At 33.0% G+C, this 23,099-nt stretch overlaps 1 protein-coding gene across 8 annotated transcripts in view; it reads left to right on the top strand.

Moving 5' to 3' along the window:
* The window catches only part of NFAT5 (nuclear factor of activated T cells 5), a 102,482-nt gene that overhangs the window by 66,089 nt on the left and 13,294 nt on the right, over positions 1–23,099 (top strand). For all 8 annotated transcript variants that reach the window (XM_019756977.3, XM_019756983.3, XM_074314657.2 and 5 more), the window contains 5 exons: positions 628–800; positions 7,491–7,625; positions 7,741–7,793; positions 13,877–14,009; positions 17,875–17,958. In XM_019756977.3, coding sequence (XP_019612536.3) covers positions 628–800; positions 7,491–7,625; positions 7,741–7,793; positions 13,877–14,009; positions 17,875–17,958 — 578 coding nt within the window. The remainder of the gene's footprint in view (positions 1–627; positions 801–7,490; positions 7,626–7,740; positions 7,794–13,876; positions 14,010–17,874; positions 17,959–23,099) is intronic.

The raw sequence follows: 23,099 nt of genomic DNA, 5'->3' as shown, positions 1-23,099 counted from the left end.
TTATTCATTGTAAGTTGAAAATGTAGAATATTAACAAGTAATAAGTAAAAATAATAAAAAGCTAAAACATACCTCCAAAAGCCAACTTCCCAGAAGTAACCACGATTTTGATATTTATCTTTCCATCTTTTTTTCTGATAAAATTGAGATAATACTGTACCCACTGTTTCATAACCTGCTTTTCACTTATCATGAGCATTTTCACATAACATTAAATATTATTTTATAGCATACGTTTTAATGGCTACAATATTCCATTCTTTTACGGATGGTTACTAACACTTCTAAAAGTAAAACCCATTTCCTCTATTTTTATATCTGAATTAACTGCCAAAAGAAAGAGGTTAAATTTATTTATTTTCAAAAACACTTGTTTAGATGTTGGAATAATGTTCACTTGTTTTACTGTTGTTTTCCATTATAAATGAACAGTTGACAAGATTAGGAATTATGAAGTTTCAGAATTTACCCTTGTATATCTTTTGAATTTGAAACCTTATGATTATGTTACATATTCAAAAATTAATAAGCAAAATTTTTTTAAAAGGAACTTGGTTAAGAATTTTGTGTAAAGAGAAAATTCTGTGTAAACAGAAAATATCAGTTTATGTATTTTTTCTGTTTTAGGGTGGACTGCGTAGGAATATTGAAATTGAGGAATGCTGATGTTGAAGCCAGAATAGGAATTGCTGGTTCCAAGAAAAAAAGCACTCGTGCCAGATTGGTTTTTCGAGTTAACATCACAAGGAAAGATGGCTCCACTTTGACACTGCAAACACCCTCTTCTCCAATTTTATGTAGTAAGTAAGAATATATGGAGATATTAAATATATGAAGTTTTTTTCATTTTGTAATAGTCTTTCAGACATCTTTAAATTTCAGATGTTTCACATTTTGCTTGTGATCATGCAAAATGTGAAACATTTAAAAGCTATAGTCAGATTTTCTAGGCTAAACTAAAGGTGGGTAATTTTGAATAAAATTCAAAAGATGTGTAGCATTTTGTAGTTTTCTGTTATCCTATATTGATTTAAAAAGTTTACCAGAAGTAAATTGCAAAGCCAAAGGATTTTCCCAACATCCTCATTGTGTAATTGCTGTGATCCTAACTCTGTTTTGTGTTGTGAGAATAAGAAACAGTAAGGTAAAAGATACATGCATCACTATGTTCATTGCAGCATTATTTACAAAAGCCAAGACATGGAAGCAACCTGGGTTTCTATCAACAGATGAATAGATAAAGAAAATGTATGTATGTACAATGGAATATTACTCAGCAATAAAAAGCAATGAAATGTTGCCTTTTACGACAACATGGCTAGACCTAGAGGGTATTATGCTGTAAGTCACAGAGAGAAAAACAAAATACTATTGATTGTACTTATATGAGGAATCTAAAACAAACAAACAAAAAAACAGAAACAGATTCATAGATACAGAGAACAAACTGATGGTTGCCAGAGGGGAGGGAAGTGGGGAAATGAGTGAAAAAGTGAAGATATAAGTTACAAATTTCCAGTTATAAAAGGAGTAAGTCACGGGGATATAATGTACAGTACAGCATAGGGAATGTAGCCAATAATACCATAATAACTTTGTATGGTAATAGATGGTTACTACTTATTGTGGTGACCATATTGTAAAGTATATAAATGTCAAATCACTATGTTGTACACATAAAACTAATATAATATTTTATGTCAACTATACTTTAAAAAAAGAAACTGAGGTAAGCAGACCTTTGTAAATATACAGCAGTTGGATTTCTGATCACAAATTATATAGTATAGTATAGGGAAATGGGAAATGGAATTGTGTTTTTTTTATAACCTTGGCATAGAAAGTAAATGATGTGTGTGTTTAAATTCAACCATGTTGGTGGATGTACCTTACCATATATTCTGGTTTCCCTTGAGTGAGTATTATTACAAATGACACAGGAAAATTTTACCTTTATATATCACTTAAGATTTTCATCAAGTGTAATTTTCTTCAACATTGCTTACTTGTAATTTATAACTGAATTAAAAAGAGCAGAATAGACCCGTTCCATTCCGCCGAATTTCCTGTTGGGTTGTTATGGGTATTATGACCTTGCTATCCCTAGGACAGTTACAGAGCCTTGTTATTTAATTGTACCTCGGTTTTGTCAAATTATTTTTCCGTTATAAATCTTATTTTTCCCTTTTAATTAATCTCAGAAATTATTATAGACATAATTTAGCTTAGCCAACACCCTAATTTAAAAAAGAAGGTACTAAAATATCTTTCTGATCTCGAGAGCTCAAGTGGATTTCTTTATTTTTCATTATTATGAAAAATTTGTTTTGATACTAGTATTTCCTTGGGCTATTTCTGGATAATGTTCAATTATAAATAGGCTGCTTTTAAAGATCGTAGGTTTCATGTTCATTCTATCATATTCAGATAGGGACAGAATAAATAATCTATAGATAATTTGTTGCGTTCTAAAGCTTTTCTAATTGGCGTGCTCCAATTTGAATTTACTATAATTTATAGTATGTCACAACTTGAATATTATTAGGATGGCGTTCCGATTTGAGCAGGGCATATGCAGTTTTTCTTTTACATGATCTAATACTTTGCGCACGACCATGGCTACACTCTGAAGGCCAGAGCTAGGAGATGCTAGATAACTCAGATCATACTGCTTTAGCAGGGACTGGGAAATAGTTGCCAACTTTGTTCGCTCCTGCTTTCATTAGTTTGTTCATTTATTTCTTCATTTCTTATTTCATTAAAGTATTGTTAAAGTTTAAATATATCTGGCTAAAAGTGGTAGACAATATGAAAGAGATAGAAAACATGATTTTCTGAAGTTTTTCATCTGTAATTATTACTACTGTTTGTTAATTTATCACCATTATTGATAATATATGTCCACATTGCAAAAAAGTTTCTCTCTTTGGGAGGCTGTGTCTGGGGTAGATATGATAGCCCTAAGAAGCAGCAGCATTCAATAGATGACGTATATAGCTAATAAAGTTACCATGTTTTGAACTCTGTCTATGTGCCCAGGATTTTGTTAACTACTTTATAAGCATTATATCACCTAACCCCATTATATCACTTAACATGACATTATATCACATAAATGGATTTCATTCTACAGTTGATGGAACTGAAACTTAGGTTAAACAACCTCTTCAAGGTCATATAGCTAGGAAATAGTAAGACCAAAATTCAAAGCCTCTGCTTTTAGCCACTGTGCTGTATTGCCACCACAATCACTTAAATCACAGTGCTGAAAAACCAAGTTTGAACAGTTCATTTCTTTGTAGCCATAGCCTCTGAATGGTTCGGACTATCATTACGGTATGAAGTTATGTTAGAGAACTGTTTCCTCTACCTAGGAGATTTATGTTGTGTATTTCAATTTTTTTATGAATTTAGAAAGTATATCTAATTTATATTAGGGGATTTTACTTAAATACCTATATTACCCCTTCTGTTTCCTCTTGTAGATGTCATTTATTATGGAGGTGTAGGATTGTATTTTTATTCCTTTAGTTGACTATTTGGCACTTACCTTGCCATCTGCTTAGAGAAACTGGATTTGGTAAACATGGGCAATACTTTCTTTAAAAGAAAGGGGTACTTTTACAGTATGCTTCCCAATCCTCTTTTAAGAAGAGAAAGTGCTAGAATAATAATTAATTTGCAATAAGTTTATATGATAAAGAGCTTTCATATTTCTTATTAATGTTGCTATTTCCATAGAATTTCATGCAAACTAATTTTTCTCTCAAAACATAGTATAAACAGCTTAAAATATATCTAATAGTAATTTCTATGAATATCAATTAGATCTCATCATTTAGGCAAGAGTCTAAGCCTCTTGATCTGCACACTCTTCCTACTGGGTTAATGCTTCGATTTTTAAAAAATCTGTCATCCTCGGGGCTGGCCCGGTGGCTCAGGTGGTTAGAGATCCATGCTCCTAACTCTGAAGGCTGCCGGTTCGATTCCCACATGGGCCAGTGAGTTCTCAACCACAAGGTTGCCATTTTAATTCCCCGAGTCCCGCAAGGGATGGTGGGCTGCGCCCCCTGCAACTAGCAACGGCAACTGGACCTGGAGCTGAGCTGCACCCTCCACAACTAAGACTAAAAGGACAACAACTTGAAGCTGAACGGCACCCTCCACAACTAAGATTGAAAGGACAACAACTTGACTTGGAAAAAAAAAAAAAGTCCTGGAAGTACACACTGTTCCCCAATAAAGTCCTGTTCCCCTTCCCCAATAAAATCTTTAAAAAAAAAAAATTAAAAATAAGAATGTTCCATTATAGGTTTCTGATTTGTATTTATGCCCATAAATAAAATAAAAAGAATTTATGGCAGATTTGAACAGTTGGAGTAGAATGAGAGGTGAAATGGAAATAGGTTAGTAAGAAGGGTTAAAATTGGAATGGTAGGCAAAAGGAAACAGGAAGATGAGAGTGAGGTAGAAAAGGAAGAGGGGCCAAAAGGTGATAGAGGTGGAAGGGAGGAGAGGAAACAGATACTTGATATTCCATCTAGAGACACTCAATGGAAAGAAGGCCTAATGCCAGAATTCATGTTGTGCCTTGTGACCTTGAAAAAAGTCCTGCTTCTTGGTTTAACAATGGCCACTGGATCCATTGTCTGTCTTTTTGTTGTTTGTTTTTAAGGGGTTGAAAGAATCATCCTCTTTTACATCCTTGACATCTTTAGATTTCACCAGACAATAAAGATATATGTTTTCTGTTTTGATATATTGTTTATATTATTTAGTTATATCAAATTAAGAATATCAATTTTCAGACTTTTTAAATATTCACTTTCCTGTAATTTTTCTTAATGCAGCAAATCATAGCTTTTTTCAATAATATATGTTAGATTTTATCTTATAATGTTTATTGTATTAAATCTGACTGAATTTAGTAAGTTTCTACTTCCCTTATTTCTGTCTATCCCACAACTTTAGGACAAAAATAACATTGTGTAAACTTTCCTTCTCTTCACAGACATTATTAAAAAGCTTTACTAATTCTTTTAACAGATTGAAATGGTTGTTTTACTGTTTTGCAGCATTCAGACATTCATTAATTTTTTTCAGCTTTGTTTTTGAGACCACGATTTGCAAGCATCTAAAAAGCGCATTGTTTTTATAATACCAGAAAGGTGGCTTTTTTTGTTACAGTTTTTAAGCAGTGTGATCACTTTCAAGAGTCAGTTTACTGATTACTTAAAGATAAACATTTAATGCATAAATAATCCTGATTTTAGTTCTCTTTAGTATGAAGTCTGTCCTGTTAGGTAACCATTAAACTTTTTTAAAAGAAAAAACCTTTTAAAGTCAACAGTTTAAGGTTAAATTATATTGAACAGTAACAGACAAGTTCTTTGTGTAATGTACATACAAATATATAGAAGATAAATGCACATGGTACCTTTAAAGAGGCCTTATTTGGCCATCTTATGCCTTTAATACATAAAAGGAAAAAATGAGATGGGAAAAAAAGTTTTGATAATCATCAGTGAAGTGGAATTTCCACATAGTACTTGAAAATGGGGGGAAAGGTTATAGACTTTCCATTTTTGTTAATACAATATATTCATATAATTTTGTACCTCACTGTTTTCTAATAAAAATATTTACCATATTTTTAATATCCTTCAAAAAAGCAAATATTTAGTTCCAAAGTTACTCCAAAAAATTATAAATTAGTTGTTAATTTTTCCATGTAAAAAGGGTATATAATTGCCATTGTATGACCATTAACTATTTCCATTCTGTTCATACATTAACCCTGTGGGTTCTAGATGGTGTATATATATTCACAATTTTTTAAAATTTTCAGACATTGCTGAAAATATTTGCCATTTAAATATTTAAGAAGAATAGAATACTTACGTATTTGTATCAATAAGTGAGAATAAATGATGAAGTTGTAACAAACAGCAACAACAAAAAAATTTCATTGGCTTAAAATGACTGTTTTGCTTCTCCCTCACGGTTTGGAAGTAGGTGTATTCTCTTCACTCTGGGATCCAGGCTAAAGAAGCTGTCCTTATCTGAGATATTACCATTTTTGTAGTGGAGGAAAAAGGAGAAGATGGGACCATGTGAGGCTCTTAAAACTTTTACTAGGAACTGGCACATTACTGTAGTTCACACTTATCATCTGGACAAGTCACATGGGCTAATCTTGATGCAATTGACCGAGAATTACAGCTTTTTGCCAAGGAAGGGCCTAGGGAAAGAGGGTCAGTGAATATTTGTACAAAAGCAGTGTCCCTCATTACTTTCTTGTAAAGATAAAATTAACTATTAAATATTTAAGTATCTAAAGAGAAAAAAGTTAACCTTTTCCTAAAGTTTAGTAGAATATCTCATTAATTTAGAAGTTGATGGGTTATATAAGCCATATTTAAGTTTACCTTTGCAGTGTATATTTTATATTTATTGTTTGTTAGAATAATAGTGTAATCTGTGTCAAAGTACTTAACCTTGAAGGGAATAGGTTTTTTGAGTATTTTAAAATGTATTAATAGTTATTTGCATAAACTAATATCCTAGAAAGTATTCTTGTGGGAAACTGGTCATTAGGTATCGATAAGAAAGAATGTTTCTGGAGTCAAATATTGCGGAAACTATACTATACACCCATTTCTTGGATGTTTAATATACATCAAAATATAAAATGCCTAGAGAAATCTTTTTGTTCACTTAACTTTGTTTAACCAGTATTTCCCTAATTTACTTTGACTAGGAACCTGTTTTGCTAAGCAATACCTATTACATTATCTTAAGGAAATCCTAGCATGAAGTTGGTAGGGTGATTACAGCTTATTCATTAGATCTGGCTCTTTGGTACTTGTCAACCTCTTAATTTTAGTGGTGGTTAGTCTTTGTAGTTGAAAATCAAGTGCATTTTATTTTTTAACCTCAGGGTATTCCACTTCAGGGAGATCCCCTGGTAGGAAGAATTAGTTTGAATTGGATTCAGTCTGTGTTCGGGTGTTCTTTTGGTGTGGGTCCTGTGTGTGAGTCCTTGGTCTGCATTCTTAAGCCCCAGTACCACCAGAGGCCTTCATGGCCTAAGAAGTCTTGTAATGGCATAACTTAACTGATATTTTTAAGCTTAGGATTGTGGGACAAGCATGTTTTTCAATTGAAGTTTTGAAAAGTATTATTAAGGCAAAAACATGATCAAGTTCATATTTTAAAACTTGTTAAATTTATGTAATGAGAAAGCAAAGCTGACACATAATAAAACCTTGTTTTAGACATTAATCCATTCCTATAAAATCTTACAAGAGTTATTAAAAATTAATATGGACTTTTCTGGGGTGTTTTTTTTCTGTTCTCTGATAGGGTAAAAGTTAAGTTGTAGAATAAAGGAAATCAAACTCAGAGACAACTTATAGAACTGGATAATTGATTTTATCTAAAATAAGTGTTGGACATTCTTTTTATGGAATGCTTATGTATACCCACAGCTCAACCAGCAGGAGTGCCAGAAATCTTAAAGAAAAGCTTGCATAGCTGCTCAGTGAAAGGAGAGGAAGAAGTATTTTTAATTGGCAAGAACTTTCTGAAAGGAACTAAAGTGATTTTCCAAGAAAATGTTTCTGGTAAGTAGGCATAATACTGGTAAAGAGATTGTTGCATGTTTCACTTTGTTATAAAGATATAGTTACAGCTACAAAGTGAAAAAATTTAGTAAATCACTGTTTTTATTTCAATCAGATGAAAACTCTTGGAAATCAGAAGCTGAAATCGACATGGAATTATTTCATCAGGTATAATTTAAGCCTTTTTATAGTTTGATTGTTTACTCTCTGAGTAATTCAATTTTATTCTGAAATTTTCCTGAGTCAGCTGGTTAAATTTCTTCTTTATATGGGATTGATGTAAACAATTTAAAGTTTCTTTCTTGAGTTTCTTTAACTGAAATAGAATTATTCCACTGGTACTAAAAGTTACAATTTTCTTTTAAAAAGTTTAGGAGCAGTGGCAAATTATCATTGTTAATAAATGAAGCATTTCTTTCCTAATATTTATTTGCTCTGGGGATTTGAATTATCTTAACCTACTATTTAGTTAAAGGGAAACCTATTGAGTACCTGCTATGTGCCAGTGTTTTGTTTGTTAGTTACCTCTTTGTATTCAGAAGCACAAGTTACCCTCATATTAATGAGTGTGTATTTGTAGGACCTCACCATATGTTGTTTTTCATATAACAAGTAAAAAGCTTGGAAACAAGAATAAATAATTGACTTAAGAATTAATGTGTAGAACAAATAGGACCAAACTCATAGATGTTGAAACTAGCAGAAGAGAAGTACCTGTACAAACTTATGGGCAAATCAGATAGAAGACATGCACAAGAGTGGTATGTATAAGTGTAGATAACATATAGAGAACAGAGAAGCAGGAACAAACTAATGTGTAAAATACTCAAAGCCTAAAATTTAGCATAAAATGCTGGTAGGAATAGAAAAGGGATCATGAAAGCAAGCAGAGAGATAGAAAAGTCAAAAATTAGAGAATCGATAGCCAATTTATCAAAAAAGTTCATAATTCCTTTGTGGTTTATTTATTTATTTTTTATTCCTTTGTGTTTTTAGAAAAGCCTAATAAAATTTTAAAACATATGTATCCAATATATTATATCAATATATTGCTGAACTCAAAGCTAAGGGCACAGTGCTTCCTAAGACAGCCCTCACTTCAAACACCAGGCACAAGTTCAGGGACCTCCTGGCCACTCTCACTTTTGAACAGTTGGCTTCAAATTCAAAGGATCCCACTCCCCCCTCATATTTGCTAGAACAATTTACAGAATTCAGGAAAGTCCTACATTTAACTATTTTAGTTTTCTTACAGCAAAAGGATACAAGTCAGAACCAACCGAAGGGAGAGATGCTTAAAGTCTCTCTGGAAGGGTCCTGATGGTGAAATTGTCATCCTCAGGGATGCCTTTCCCTCTTAGCACTTCTCTATTTGACAATATGCAGAATATTTCCAATCAGAAGCTCTCCTGAGCCATTGGTGTCCAGAGTTTTTATTCAGGTTTGATCACATACTGCCTATGCAGCTAACCTTTAGTCTGTAGTTCCACCAGAGGTCAGATGACATGTTCCAAAGCCCCCTTCATAAATCTCATTGTTAGACTGCCAGTGGCCAAAGCTATCAAACAGATAAAGATACTCCTGTCAGATAGGGCATTCCATGGGACCTAGAGATCTACTAGGGACCTCCTAGTAGCCAAGGGCAACGGCTAGACCTTACTTTGGATGAAATTAATTCTTCACTACATAGTATTATATAAAGTGGAGCTTCCTATATACTAGACACATGCTATGTAGAAAGTTTTCCTCTGGTCTTATTCTCCTACATGAAGTCCAAAAGCAATAGTGGGACCTCAACAGTCATTCCTTTGTCACATATACCATTGGCCACTCTGCTAGACTGGTCTTAACTGAGTTCTAGTACCTACTTTGTCACTAATAATCTGTTACCTCTAAATAAGACAAGTCACTTTTGTGCCTTAGTTTTCTAATCTGTAAAATAAGCTCTTTGGCTAGATTGTTTGAGGTTCCTTCTAACTCTGACATTTTATAATTATATAACTTGTTGATCAAACCATTTCCACTCCCCATGAACCAACAGTGGCTTCCTCTGGAGGACTTCTAGACGTTAGTGGCAATTTATTGTGACTCTTTTGTGTTCCTCATAATATTAAATACTTAATAGATACTCATGAAAAACTTTGTTAGTTCATTTTATTCATGTTGAAGAAAAAGAGGACTCTGGGATCTGAGGTCCCTTGTTCTTCCTTTTGAGGACATTTCAAACCCTAATTTCAACTAGGTTCTAGGACATTTCAAACCCTAATTTCAACTAGGACTATAGTTCTGGGCCTGACTGAAGCTTAATTCATCCATTTAATACTTTTGTATAGTCTATGGCCATACCACCCTGAACGCGCCTGATCTCACCTGTAATATTTTTGTGTGTCATGAACATGTTGGGTTTCTTTCTTCTTTTTTTTGATGAGTGGGATAGATTGATGTAAACTCCTTTGCTAGTAATATTCTATTACAATTGGTATTCCTTACTTTATCCTATGATGCAGTTTTATAGGTAAGAAAACTAGTTCTAGAGACTGAGAGACTCGCCTTATAAATAATACAAAATAATAATAAAATAGCCCCAACAAATAATCTTGCTGTTTCATAAGAACTTAATATTAAGAAATCTTTATTGTTTCCTCCTCCTCCTTCCTTCCCCTTCCTTATCCTTTTTTTCCCTTTCCTTCGAGCCTCTCTCCCTGCCTTCCTTCCTTCCTTAGAAGAATTATCATAAAAATAAGACATGGTGGAATGGAAAGGAATTATGTCCTTATTTGGTAGCTATATCTAGAGGTCCTGGGGTTTTGCAAGCAAGTAGTAAACAAACTAAATTATAGTCTGATCTTTCATTAATTCTGTGCTTCTGTTTGTTTTAAATTTTATCTTTTTCAGAGAGAATTTACTGGGTTTTTTCTCTTAAGGGGCTTTCTGGGAAATATTTTAGAGTGGAATCAGACCTGAGATACAAATAATTGACCATAGAGATTATATTAAAGAAAGAAAGAAAAAAAAAACCAAAATTAAACATTTAGAGGGAAGGGTGATCAGAAAATCTATTAAAAGAAATGAAATTTGGAGTGTCGTCAATAAAGAAATATCAGGCCTATGCAGAAAAATTGAAAGGGCCTCTACAATCTTAAAAAATGCCCAAAGATGGTATAGTAGAAAAAACCATTTAAAGATAACTTTGCAAATTGAAATTATTAATAATTGTGATAGCTATTCATTTGCAAGCCCAAAATCAAATCATTAGGTATTAAACTTTTTCTATTATATAAAAATTGAGATTAATGAAATCTAGGAAAACACTTCTTTGTTTAATATTTGCCTCTTCTAGTCAAGGCCATAATATGTTTCATTTTCATGTATACCAGATGTGATAAGCACATGGACATTATATCTACTCCCATTTTACAACCATAGATAAAGTTCTATAAGACCTTAATTGCCTATTAAATATATATTTTGAGATATCTATATGTAAGTATATATTTACTATATATATAAAATACGTTAGTTTTGAAAGAGTTTAGCAGTTTGAAATGTGGAGGTGATATCAAAATGTATCTAGAAGCTGAAAACATTAGAAACTAGGAAGAGGAATACAATTTGATTTAAGAATAACTTGTTTTGCAAAACGTGAAACAGGCATTGGTGTATCAAAAATAGAAAATTGTATAGATTATTGTTTCTCAACCTTTAGTATTCTGGGTTTTTTTCTATTGCATTTTTTAAAGTATAAAAATATAGAGAGAAGTTTTTAAGAAGATGGAATTTCTGTATAAATATGGAAAGAAAGTCTTGAAAGAAATGCCATCAAGATCCACAGGATTTGTGTGAACAACTAGACTAAACAAAGACTTAAGAGTTTAGAAGTTATGTGTTCTAAAATTGGTGTTCTTTAGGAATGATAAATTATCTCTTAGAGTGAAAAATATCTAGCACCATTGCTTATAAGTTCTGAAAAGGAGTATCTCCTGGGACAAAGAAAATCGTTATTTTTGAATCCAAAACGATTTTTCTAAGAATTTAAAATTCAAATTTTCTTCTCTTTTTACCCCAGAGAACAATGTACTGCTCCAAAGGCCTCCCAACCCTTTGCATGTTTTGTCTGTATTGTATTCCTAGCTCAGTGGTAGTTAACTGCTCTTAATTTGTGAGAGTAGTATTTAAAAACAACTTTCTATCACTATGCACAATTTACTTAGTTTTTAATTCAAAGCACTTATAGAATTTCTAGATTCAGACTGAGGAAGTATAAAGAGTTCATATCAAAATAGTATCGTTTGTGCCTGATCACTGCACTGTACACCTGAAGCTGAACAATAATCAGTGTCAACTACAATTTTATATATATTTACAAAAAGCAGAGTACAGCATTAGGAATAGAGATAGTGAAAATGTAATGGCTGTGTGCGATGTCAGAGGGGTAGTGGATGGGGGGACGGAGGTTGTCACTGTGTGAGGGATACAAATGATAAATGTCTAACTATTACATTGTTTTGTGCACCTGAAACTAATAAAAAAAAAGTATCATTTGGCTTTTAAACGATTTTAAATTAGATTTGCTTAAATATGAGTGTGACTTTTAGATACTAATTCTGTCATTAATTATCAGAAACAAATTTTTATTGAAAAGAATCATTTCAATTATAAGTTTGCCAAATTATTATAAGACTAGGAGGATACTTCACATGTCCATCCATTCAACCATCTTTTTTAACTATAGGTAGGACTGCTTTGTTTAAACAAAAGAGTGAAAATGAGGGTAGACAAGTTTTTAAAACTCTGTTTCTTAGAAGTTGGATTAGTCCAGGTACATTTTTTGATGCCTTCATGTGCAATTGAGTATGTGCTCTCAGATTTTTACCCCCCGTGGATATACACATATGTATATGTGTTTTTCCACCTAACTTAAAAGTGTGATTTCTTTTTTGAGATGGCTAACATTCTGCTAATGTCATAAATCAGAAGCTATTTTTTATTTATAATGTGACTGTTTCAGAGAGTGTTTTAAGATGGCTTAGAAATGAATTAAGTGTTCAGAAATTGAAACCTTGACCTCGGCCTTATTTGTCACATGTTCTGTTCAACTGAAGCAACCAACTATAGTCTAACTAAATAAAAAATGTCATCAGACTCACTTCTCCCTCAGCGGTCAGCATTGGCCTCCTGCATATCAGCCTCAGTACAGAAGTGTAATCACCATCCTTTGATGTTCCTTCCCATTACTGTTATGTCCTAGGGAAGAACAGAATGAGTCTAATGTGGTTCACAGTATCTTCCAAGATGTAGTATCTTTGAATAAGTGCCGGGGAAGCATTTATGAATGTTTCCATTTTTTTAATAGTGGCTTCTGCCACTATTCTGACAGAAAATAACTGACTGACTTAGGGTTTCGGTAAACTGAACCTTATTGGCCTAAATGAGAATCAAAGTGATTAGGAAGCAGTGAACTGCGTTGTCAAGTACATCTCAATGAAGGTTGTACAAAACATATGGTAACTGATATTGTGCATGGTGGGCATATTTTTTTTCTCAAAATTTATTCTTTTATTCAACAAATATATTTGTCTGTATTTTGTGTAAGGTGCTTGACAGTGGAGATAGAATGAAGAACAAAACATTCTAGTTCTCGTGGAACTTAAATTCTTGAGGTTGGAGAGAGACAAAACACAAGCAAATAATCACAGTAATTTCAGGTGGTGATAATTGCCATTTTATAAATAAACAAAATCACGTGATCAGGTCAGGGAGGGGTGCTACTTTAAATAGGATGGTCAGAGAAAGCTTCTCTGAGGAGGTGATATTTGAATAAGATCTGAAGATGGGTAAGGAACTAGCCCTTTGAAGAGGTGCAGGAAGAATATTCCAGTGAGAGAACAGTAAGTTGTAAAGGCTCTGAGGTAAAAATGAGTTTTGTGTGTTAAAAGAATGGACTGAGAAGGTCAGTTTGGCTAGAGTATAATAAGTTGGAGAGAATGGGAATGAAATAAAGTTGACAGGGCCGGAGCATTGCAAGCCATTGTAAAACATTTGGATTTTACCTTAAAAGCAGTTTTAAGATTAATGTCCTGTGAACATGAACTTTAAAATGCCTGTGAACCTGAACTTTAAAATACATTTATTTTTCTAGTCAGACTTTTAAAATGATAGCTAACATCAAATGTACTTAATTATAATTTTTATTTCAAAATTTCATTTAAATATTGCTTCTTTTGTGACTCTTGTAATTTTCTTCATATTAGAATCATCTTATTGTGAAGGTTCCCCCATATCATGACCAACATATAACTTTGCCAGTATCAGTGGGAATATATGTAGTGACCAATGCTGGAAGATCTCATGATGTTCAGCCATTCACCTACACTCCAGACCCAGGTATGTCAAAATTAAAAATTCTGAATTAAAATGCATAATTAATTTATAGGACTTTGGAAGGGTATGAAGATGAACCAACCAAAATAAAAAGTTGTATACTAAGATGAATTGATACTAGTATTTTTTGGAGATGGAATTATTTCCTAAGATGGACACCAAATGCTGCTTTTACTCTTTTAAGTTTAAGGGAATCATTTCTGCCTTATGCTCTAATAATAAAAGAAAAGCTAGGAATGCTCTGAAGTCAGACTTTCCAGGGTTATCATACAGGTTACTCTTTAATAAGAATTACCATTCATTGAGTACCTCTTACGTCACTACCCCTTAGTGAAAGTGACAACTTTGGGAAACTTCTAATAGTTTAATCTGGCTGGTTTACAGGATACATTTTAGGAGAGACGAGAGATAAGCTCGGAGTGATAAGTGATAAAATCACAGAGTTATAGGCCTGTAACATTTTCTAATTTCTGTGGTCAAATATATCAAAGACTGCTGGTGGATAAATATTTTAAATGTAATTTTAAGCATTTAGGTTACATAGGTGCTTTAGAAACCAGAGCAGTAAGAGCAACTGAAATATTACAAGTTTAAATCTCTGGGTAAAAAGTATATTATGAGTTGTTTGCCTGCATTCATTTAGCTGCCTGAAGAAGAGAAGCTTTTTCCTGGCAGAAGTTGGGAGAACATTTTGGAAATGGAAACTTCATATGTTCCATTGACCTAGGCTTGGTTTCTGCTGTGCTTAGCATTGGTTCAGTTCATTCTAGTGTCAGGTATACTTCAGAATTAACAGCTCTTCCATATCTGTAAGTTTATTGATTCTGTGTCTATAAGTTATTCCCAAATAGTTCAGGATTCAGTGAAGTACAAAGTGAAAAAAGTGATGGAAACAATAGCTATGACAATTATAACTGGTATTGATAAATTACTTTCTATCACTTAATGTATGTTTCGTTTTTTAAAAAATCGTGTCTGAATTTCACAACATTGGTTATTTTCTACCAGCTTGCTACAGTATAGCACTAATTAAATTCTCTTAGTATTTGTTTCAGAATAGAAGATCACAAGTAGAAATTTCAGACAGAAAAAGGCCAAGTTTAGAAATAATACACTGGCTTCAATAAAAATAGGAAAGAGAAAATTAGATTATACTCAAAGACCAAATATTTTGTTTTCTTTCTAGGAAGGCCTCAAAAAGCCAAAAAAGTTTGATTTAAAACTAGTGGTAGTTAAAGCATTTTAGTAACTGTTGGTTACTAAATAATTGACGTTTAATATTTTGCATGAGGAAGGATTTTGCTTGTATGGGAAAATTGTGAGAAAGATGGTGTAATTAACACAAAAGAACTTATTTTCTAATGAGCTTCTGTATCATTTGTGTGGGAAGGGAAGAGGGAAGTGTATGTGTATGTCAGGGAATAGCCTTAAACTTTTTGCTATCCTGAAAACACTGAGGATTTGTTGTTACTTGTTTTTATTGATTAGTTATAAAGAACTTCAGGACTTTAAAAGCGCTTAGCTTCAGCATTAAGAATCCTCATTTCTTAAAAAGAAAAAAAAAAGAATCCTCATTTCTTAGTAATAAGTGCTGATTATTAGAAGTTTCCCTTTGATAGATTGCCAAATAAAACAGATTTTAAGTCTTCTACTTTAAAGCCTATACTAATTAAGTAGGTTTGGCCACATTTAGGGAATTATTAACATGTTTATTCTTTCAAGTTTCCCCCCTCATATTTTGTATAACACAGATACCATAGCAATCGCTCTCAGAAACTCTTAATTGAATAAATACATTGCATGCAAACTTTGTAATAAGATCTAATGTTCAGCTTTTGCCTTTATGATACAACTATAAAGAATTTATCATAATTTTCACTTTTTTGTATTTTATAAAATGTGATCATCTTTTCAGGTGTATATGAGAAAGAATATGGTTTCAGGAAACCTTGGTTATAGAAAATTTGCACTATCCCATTACGATAAACTAATTGCTATTGTGATTCATCTGGGGACTGTGGTTAAACATTTAAATATTCAATAAGGTACAATTGTAACAGCTAAAACTAGGCCCACCCTAATATTTGTAAGTCAGAGTAGAAATGGCAACTGTTATACCATTTATCTAAATACTTAAAATTTATATATGAAACAAACAAATCACTAAAAATATATCCTATCCTCCCAACTTGACCGAGATACCTTCATAACTACCTGGAAGACCAGACTTGAATTTAGGATTTTCAGACTGCTTAGAGTTTCAAGCTGGAATATGGCAACATGAGGAAAGATGATCCCCATCCAGCCACCCCTTCTCTTTCTTTCCTCCTGGTTCCTTTCAACACCTGAGGGCCTTGATGCCCCAGTCAGTGCTTCCAAGTTCTGTCTACCCTATAAGCCTAAGACTGCACACATAATCTAGAATAGTTGTGCAGACAATTTTGGGATCTTGGGTACTTGGTACATGGTCTAAAAGTAGAATCGGGGCAGGGCTCATGTGAACATAAACTGGGTCTGCAAACTCTGCAAGTCATAAGCCCTTTTAAAGCCCTCTGGGTCTATACTGCCAAAAATACATTGTGTGTGCGCTGTCCTGCACTTAGATACTTTGCAAAGTCATAAAACCTTTGTTTCATTGCCACTTAGTCACTGAAGCTTTGCTTAACCATTAAAGCACCTTTGATTTTTTTTTTCACGTTGATCTATTAACACTCAAATCACATTAGGTATTTTTTGCGGTGACTCTGCAGTGGTGAGACTTATTAAGAAATGAGGGATATAATACTCATATTTTTTGTTGCTCTAAAATAAAATGACTAAAACTTGATTTAAAATTAGAAATTAAATTTTTTTTAAGATTAGTTTCTATTTTTAAATCTGTAATTGTTAGAATTAATGTTATGCTTAAAAATTGCCTGTGGATTCCTTTTCTGTTCAATTGCCTGTATATCATTTGTTGGACCTCCTGTGCAGCATGCTAAGATAAATTATTTAACTTCATTCTTAGGAGATGTATATATTTTATCTCTTTATTCACAATTAACTATCGCTGTAGTCTTATAACTATTCTTTTTACTTTGTCATGTCAAGAATAAGGAATTGACAATAGGCTGACTCACTTCCCATTTTGAATAAGTTAAGGAATATAAAATAAATACATTGACAAATAGAAATGTATTTAAATAAAATTATTATATAGTCATTTTAAGCAAGAACCTATTATTTGAAATTTATTTAACTTTTATCATTCAGAACTGATCTCTGTTCTTAGGACCATTAAATTTAAAGTGGTCATAGTAGATGTAGTTGATAATGACTAGATATAATGGCCCAGCAATTTTCCATTAATGATAACAAAGTCTTTCTCCCAACATTTTACAAAAAGAATAGCCATAATGCTATAGATTCTGTATGTTTATCAGTTTTTTAAAATTTAGCTACATTAATAATTAATGTTTCTGAATTTGTATTTTTGAATAAATCATTTATGTAAGTGCATGGTGAATTTTTTCATGGTAGTATTACACAGTATATTGATAAGTTTAAAAAGTCTCATCACTCTTCTATATCACTCATCAGATATCAATGTGTGTACTGTTACAAGAAGGATTTTTTTAAAGTTGCTGTTGTTTTTTCTGTTGTTCCTTTGTTTTGATAAGTGAGCATATGCTTCAGCCCTGTTGGAGATTGGTGAATTTTAGAGCATAGACTAGTGATTATAAAAACTCATTTCAACCTAGAATTTCTGCTAAACAAATAATTTAATGGTACCTTGTGAGAAAATAGTCCAATTAATGAATTTTAAAATACACATCTGTTAAGATGAATAAGTTTAAATAAATACATTAATCTTTTCTTTTTTTAATAGCAATAGCTGGTGCTTTGAATGTAAATGTAAAGAAGGAAATATCTAGTCCAGCAAGACCTTGCTCTTTTGAAGAGGCCATGAAAGGTACCAAATTGATTCTTCTCAAAAATTGTAAATAAGTGATCCTGTGTATTTTCTCTAGCAAACCTTACTATTTTGTTTTCTCTTATGTGCTTGAAACACTTAATGAGGTATCTTCTCTATTGTAAAGTAAATCTTTGTTTAACTCTACTGAGTGCAAAGACTTGTTTCCCAACTTGGTATTTCCCTTCATTCACCATATAAACAACTTTTTAAAAACATATATTAGAATGGAGGAGTTTTTTGTTTTGTTTTTCGTTCCCCAATATTACACATCTCAAAAGTATATATAAAGTACAATAATGTATGTTAAAAATAGAGTCCGTAAATCTCTTTGCTACCAATAAGATTGATTGCTACTTGACATTGAGACTGAAGAGACCAGAATATGAACTATAGGCATTTGAAAATGTTGCTTTAGTTTCTTTTGTTACTGTTCTTTCTTCTGATATCTTTTTTTTTTTTATCTTCTGATATCTTTATTTACTCCCCTGCTGATCCCAAGAGATAATGAAGATATCTTCAGGATGTTATAATGTGGTAGAGTAGATTCTTTTCTTAGCAGATTTCTAATACAATTATGATACTCAATGATGCTTTTGTGCCATTATATATGAAAGTGTCATTACCTAATGGCCATTGAATTATTCCTATAATTCTAGGTTTTACTTATATTTTTCTGCCATGAAATTCATGTGAGTTAAATCAAGTTAAATTTAAAAATTAAAAATACTTATCTTTTTAAAGAGCATAATATGCTTAATACATTTTATCAAATACAGTGATTTTTTTTTCTATTGTCAGTAGTAAAATTTAGCATTCACATATATAATGTGTTCAGTATTACTTGCCATCATCATTTCTGACCACAACATTTACCAGAGTAGATTAGTGAGAAATCATGCACTGGTAAGTAAACTGCCAGGATTATCTGATTCAACTACAGGAAACTTTACAAATCTGTGCTATGGATAACCATAGCTAAAGTACATTGATAATATATTCAGTGCTAGTCAATATGCCACACTGTTTACTGGCATTCTCTCATTTAATCTTCCAAACTCTATGAGGTAGATAACTTATTTCATAGATGAGGAAACCAAGGTTCTAAAGGGGCTAAATAATTTGCCTAAGGTCAATTAGCTAGGATTTTTAAAAGGATAGGTTAAGCTTCAGTGTATAAAGTAACACATCTAAGCAAAAATAATTCAAACCATATTTACTACATAAATAATGTTATAATTAACCATTAAAGAAACTCATGAACATTTGTGGTGTGTTCTTTGCCAACTTTGAAGTATCAGTGCTTTTCTACAGAAATTCCTGATGTTTCTTTCATAGAGTATGAAGCTAGTGGAACACCAATCCAATGTGAAAATTTTCATACAAGATTATGAATTGAAGGTTGAAAGGTTTTAAATACTATGTTTAATTTTTAATAAAAAAAAAATTTAGTCATTTGACCAAAATCTTACAAGGCTAAACAATGGATAAGAAACAAACACATACTATTTTTTCAAAATTCAGACCTCCTTATTTTGACAATTTTATCAACTTAAATCATGATAAAAATAATTTTAGGAAGCTATTAAATTGAATACTCAACTATCTTATTTAAAATTTTAATTTGTTTTTATAAACACAGTATCATGAATTGGAGATTTCTGATCAATTTAAAAAAACAGCTTTCAGAGTCAGGGATTTTCCTTGACAAATGGCTTATTTTTATGATTCCTTGAAGTCAGAGCTTTAGTGTAATGCCAAGGTACCATCTGGGAGATTTAATTAGGTATACTTTAATGATGAAGATAGCAACATAAATGACTTTCAAATTTGTGTTATAGCAATAATTCTCCAAATAACATTCTTATAAATAGCCATCAAGTATTAGGTTGGTGCAAAAGTAATTGAGATTTTTGCAATAATTTTTAACCGCAATTACTTTTGCACCAACCTAATACAATAATACTTAGAACTTGATACCCAAATATGATATTGTCAGATATTGAAAGCTTTCTCTCTGAAGTAAGTTTCTAATTCCTCAAATAGGGTTTTGGGGATGGGGAGTAAGGAGGGTAGCTGCACAACTACTCAGTGAGATATTAAGTCTAGTGCCAAAGCATCATGATTCATTTTCAATTTTACCCAAGGGGTGTGTGTGTGTGTGTGTGTGTGTGTGTGTGTGTGTGTGTGGTAGTGGTGGTGGTGTATCCTTAATGCAAAAGTAATACAAATTAACTGAAAGATAAAGTATTGTTTTAAGATTTTCTTGGGAATATTCCCAGAAAGTTTTCTAGGTAGATGTGAGTGTAAACACCAGATAGATCGTTCAGACTGTGACACAGGTTTAGGACTCAGGGATAAAATATTGATGTGCATTCTCTCAGTTTCACCTTTTTAAGGAGTAGTTAATTGGATGAGTGTGAAAAATAATTGAGAGCGTATACTTTTCTCTAACTGGTTGCAACTATGGAAATGTTTAGGAGCTTAGAGGAACCATAGAGATAATCTAGTTCAATCTCATTTTACAGGTGAATAAACCGAAGCTTAGAGAAGTTAAATGATTTGCTCAGGGTCACACAGCTAGTAGTAACTGACAGAGGTTGCAACTTACATTTCCTTTAAAACCTTGTATTTTGTAACTATTATCTCCTTCCTTGTAAATCTTAATTCATATGTTAACCGTACTTATTTGTACCTGACTTAAATGCTGCTTGCTGACAACAGACTTTTACTAAAGATTGTCCTAAATTTCAAAAGTTGTTATTTGACATGGATGGAAGAGAATACTGTTTAAAAGTTGTTTGGCATAAAGTATCAATACCACTATTCTTCACAATTCAAAGTGATATTGGGATAGTTAAATGTGTCTGTCTTATTTATAGTCTGGATTTTCTGAATTGGCTTAAAAGTTCTCCCCCAACACCTAGGTTGTTGGTATTTTACTTGTTTGTATATTTTTTCTCCACTAAAATGAGAACATTTCCAGGTAGTAGGGCTTTCTTATTTATCGTTGAATCCTTAGAACATAGAATAGTACCTGGAACTTTGTAGGGCTCAATAAATACCTAGTGAAAACGTAGGAAGAAAAGATAGGGTGACATCTCTCAAGCCATTTATTATTGTTTACAGGTCCATTAAGATACAGTTGTGGGTTCAGGGACAAGGTAGTGTAGACTCGCTTTTCCTTGTTCTTCCCTTCTAAATCTACTTTGGAAATCATTCAACAATCATAAAAGAACTTTGAAGTATATAGAGAAGAAAGTGGACTGGCTAGGGAATGGCACGAAGTGAGTTTCTTGGGTTTTCTTTTTATCTCCCATTTAGCTGATTTGGGCACCAGAGAGGTCTGCAACTCAGAACTGGCAACAGGCATAGGCAAAAAAATCAATCAATAAATAAATATGAAAAGCCTGCTCTCTTTGTCAAGAAAGCCAGGAAAGGGAACGCCCTGCAGAGACTAAGTGGGATGATTCATATGTAGTGACAGCAGTTGACTTGCTAGCAGATTTTGGGGTGCAACCCATCCCCCACCCACACCTGCCAAGTAGCAGTGGGCCCGATCTGCCAACAGTGGAACTCAGGAGGGCCTCACATATGCCAGCAGCAGCAGGTCAGTCTGTCTGCAAGAATGGCAACAGTAGAAACCAGGGGACCAACCCATCCTTCTCCAGCCCAGACCAGGCAGCAGCACACATGCCCCTCCAGCTGCCCATTAGTACCAGGAGACCAGAGAACATACCAGGAGACATGCTTTCCCTCCTGCAGGTCCAGCATCCCTCACTCCACCTAATAACACCAGGCAGCCCAGGGAAGCACCTTATACTCCTATAGGCAGCACCAGCAGGATCCCGCTGGGCTTCATGCAGGTCTAGGATAGCAAGCAAACCAGAATAGGGCTCAGAAAACTAAATTGTCAACGGCCATAGAGAGACTTGTATCTTTGTGTGGGCATTAGACAACGTGTCCTTTTCTTGTTTATCTGTACCAGTAGACATACCTATTTGTCAGTGGTCTCCTTAGGAGGAATAAAAGACTCTTGCTCAACTTATTCTATCCTCATTTTTCAGAAGGGGAAAAATTTTTCTCTAAATAAATTTTGGGGAAAATTATATATAGATCTACTAAGCAGTAACTATAGGTGATGTATTACTTTGTCAGTGAATATTTATATGCAGTTTCTAATTGAACTGTAATATAAACCTGTCTTTAGATATTGAAAATTTTTTGACCAGAAATACTATTAATGAAAATATGCGATACTGCACTGTAAGATTAACCACTCCACAGCAAACTAAATTGAGTATGATAAAGGTAAAGGAAGAGTCATTCATTCAATAAAAATTCACTGATGACCTACTGTGCATCAGGCAACAACAAAATCTGCCTTCATGGAGCTTGCATTCTAATAGAACTCAAAAGCAAGACTAGCAATTGAACTTACAGGATCAACATAAGACAACACTAATGGTCTTTCAAATTGTCCTGTGATATGGGCCTCAAATATTTTTAAATGCTTTCCCTGTGCATGATCTGGTTTTCTCTCAGTAAAAATTATATTGTGAGTTGAATTATATTGGTGGTAGAATCTAGGTGAAAGTAGGTCCAGAGAACTCATGAATAAATGATCCATTTCTCAAGAGGATTAAAGCATAGAATATTCAAAGTTAAATGAGCACTTTCCACTCCCTCAATATAATCAATTTCCACCAGAAATGTTTCTGTCAATTGGTTGTGAGACAAGTTGAAATTAGACTAGAAAGTTTCAAATATTTTTAAATCAAAATATTTACAAAGGTAGCTGTTATCTCATATATCACATACCATTTAAAATTCCTCTTGGTAGCCATGATTTCTTCTCAATATCAAATTAAGAAATTTAACAGCTGTGCCTTCTGGAGGATCTGGAGGAAACTTTCAGATCAGAATTTGGGTATGTGTTCAATTCAGTAGACTGTCATCAGTGATATCAACAGATGCCACCAAGTGCCAGTGGCAGACTCACATACATAAGAAAGAAGAAAGCAAAAGAATCAAGGGGGGAAAATAGATATAATGACATTATCTGCTATATATTGCTTCTCCTTGGTGTAAATCTCTAACCACTGAAAATAGGAGTAGAAGGAAGTGAAAAACACATGCTG

Source organism: Rhinolophus sinicus, chromosome 8, assembly GCF_057876585.1.
Source record: "Rhinolophus sinicus isolate RSI-liver-muscle chromosome 8, RSI-T2T, whole genome shotgun sequence".
Taxonomy (NCBI): Eukaryota; Metazoa; Chordata; class Mammalia; order Chiroptera; family Rhinolophidae; genus Rhinolophus; species Rhinolophus sinicus.
Note: the sequence above shows the minus strand (reverse complement) of the source record. Positions and strands in the feature narration are given on the sequence as shown.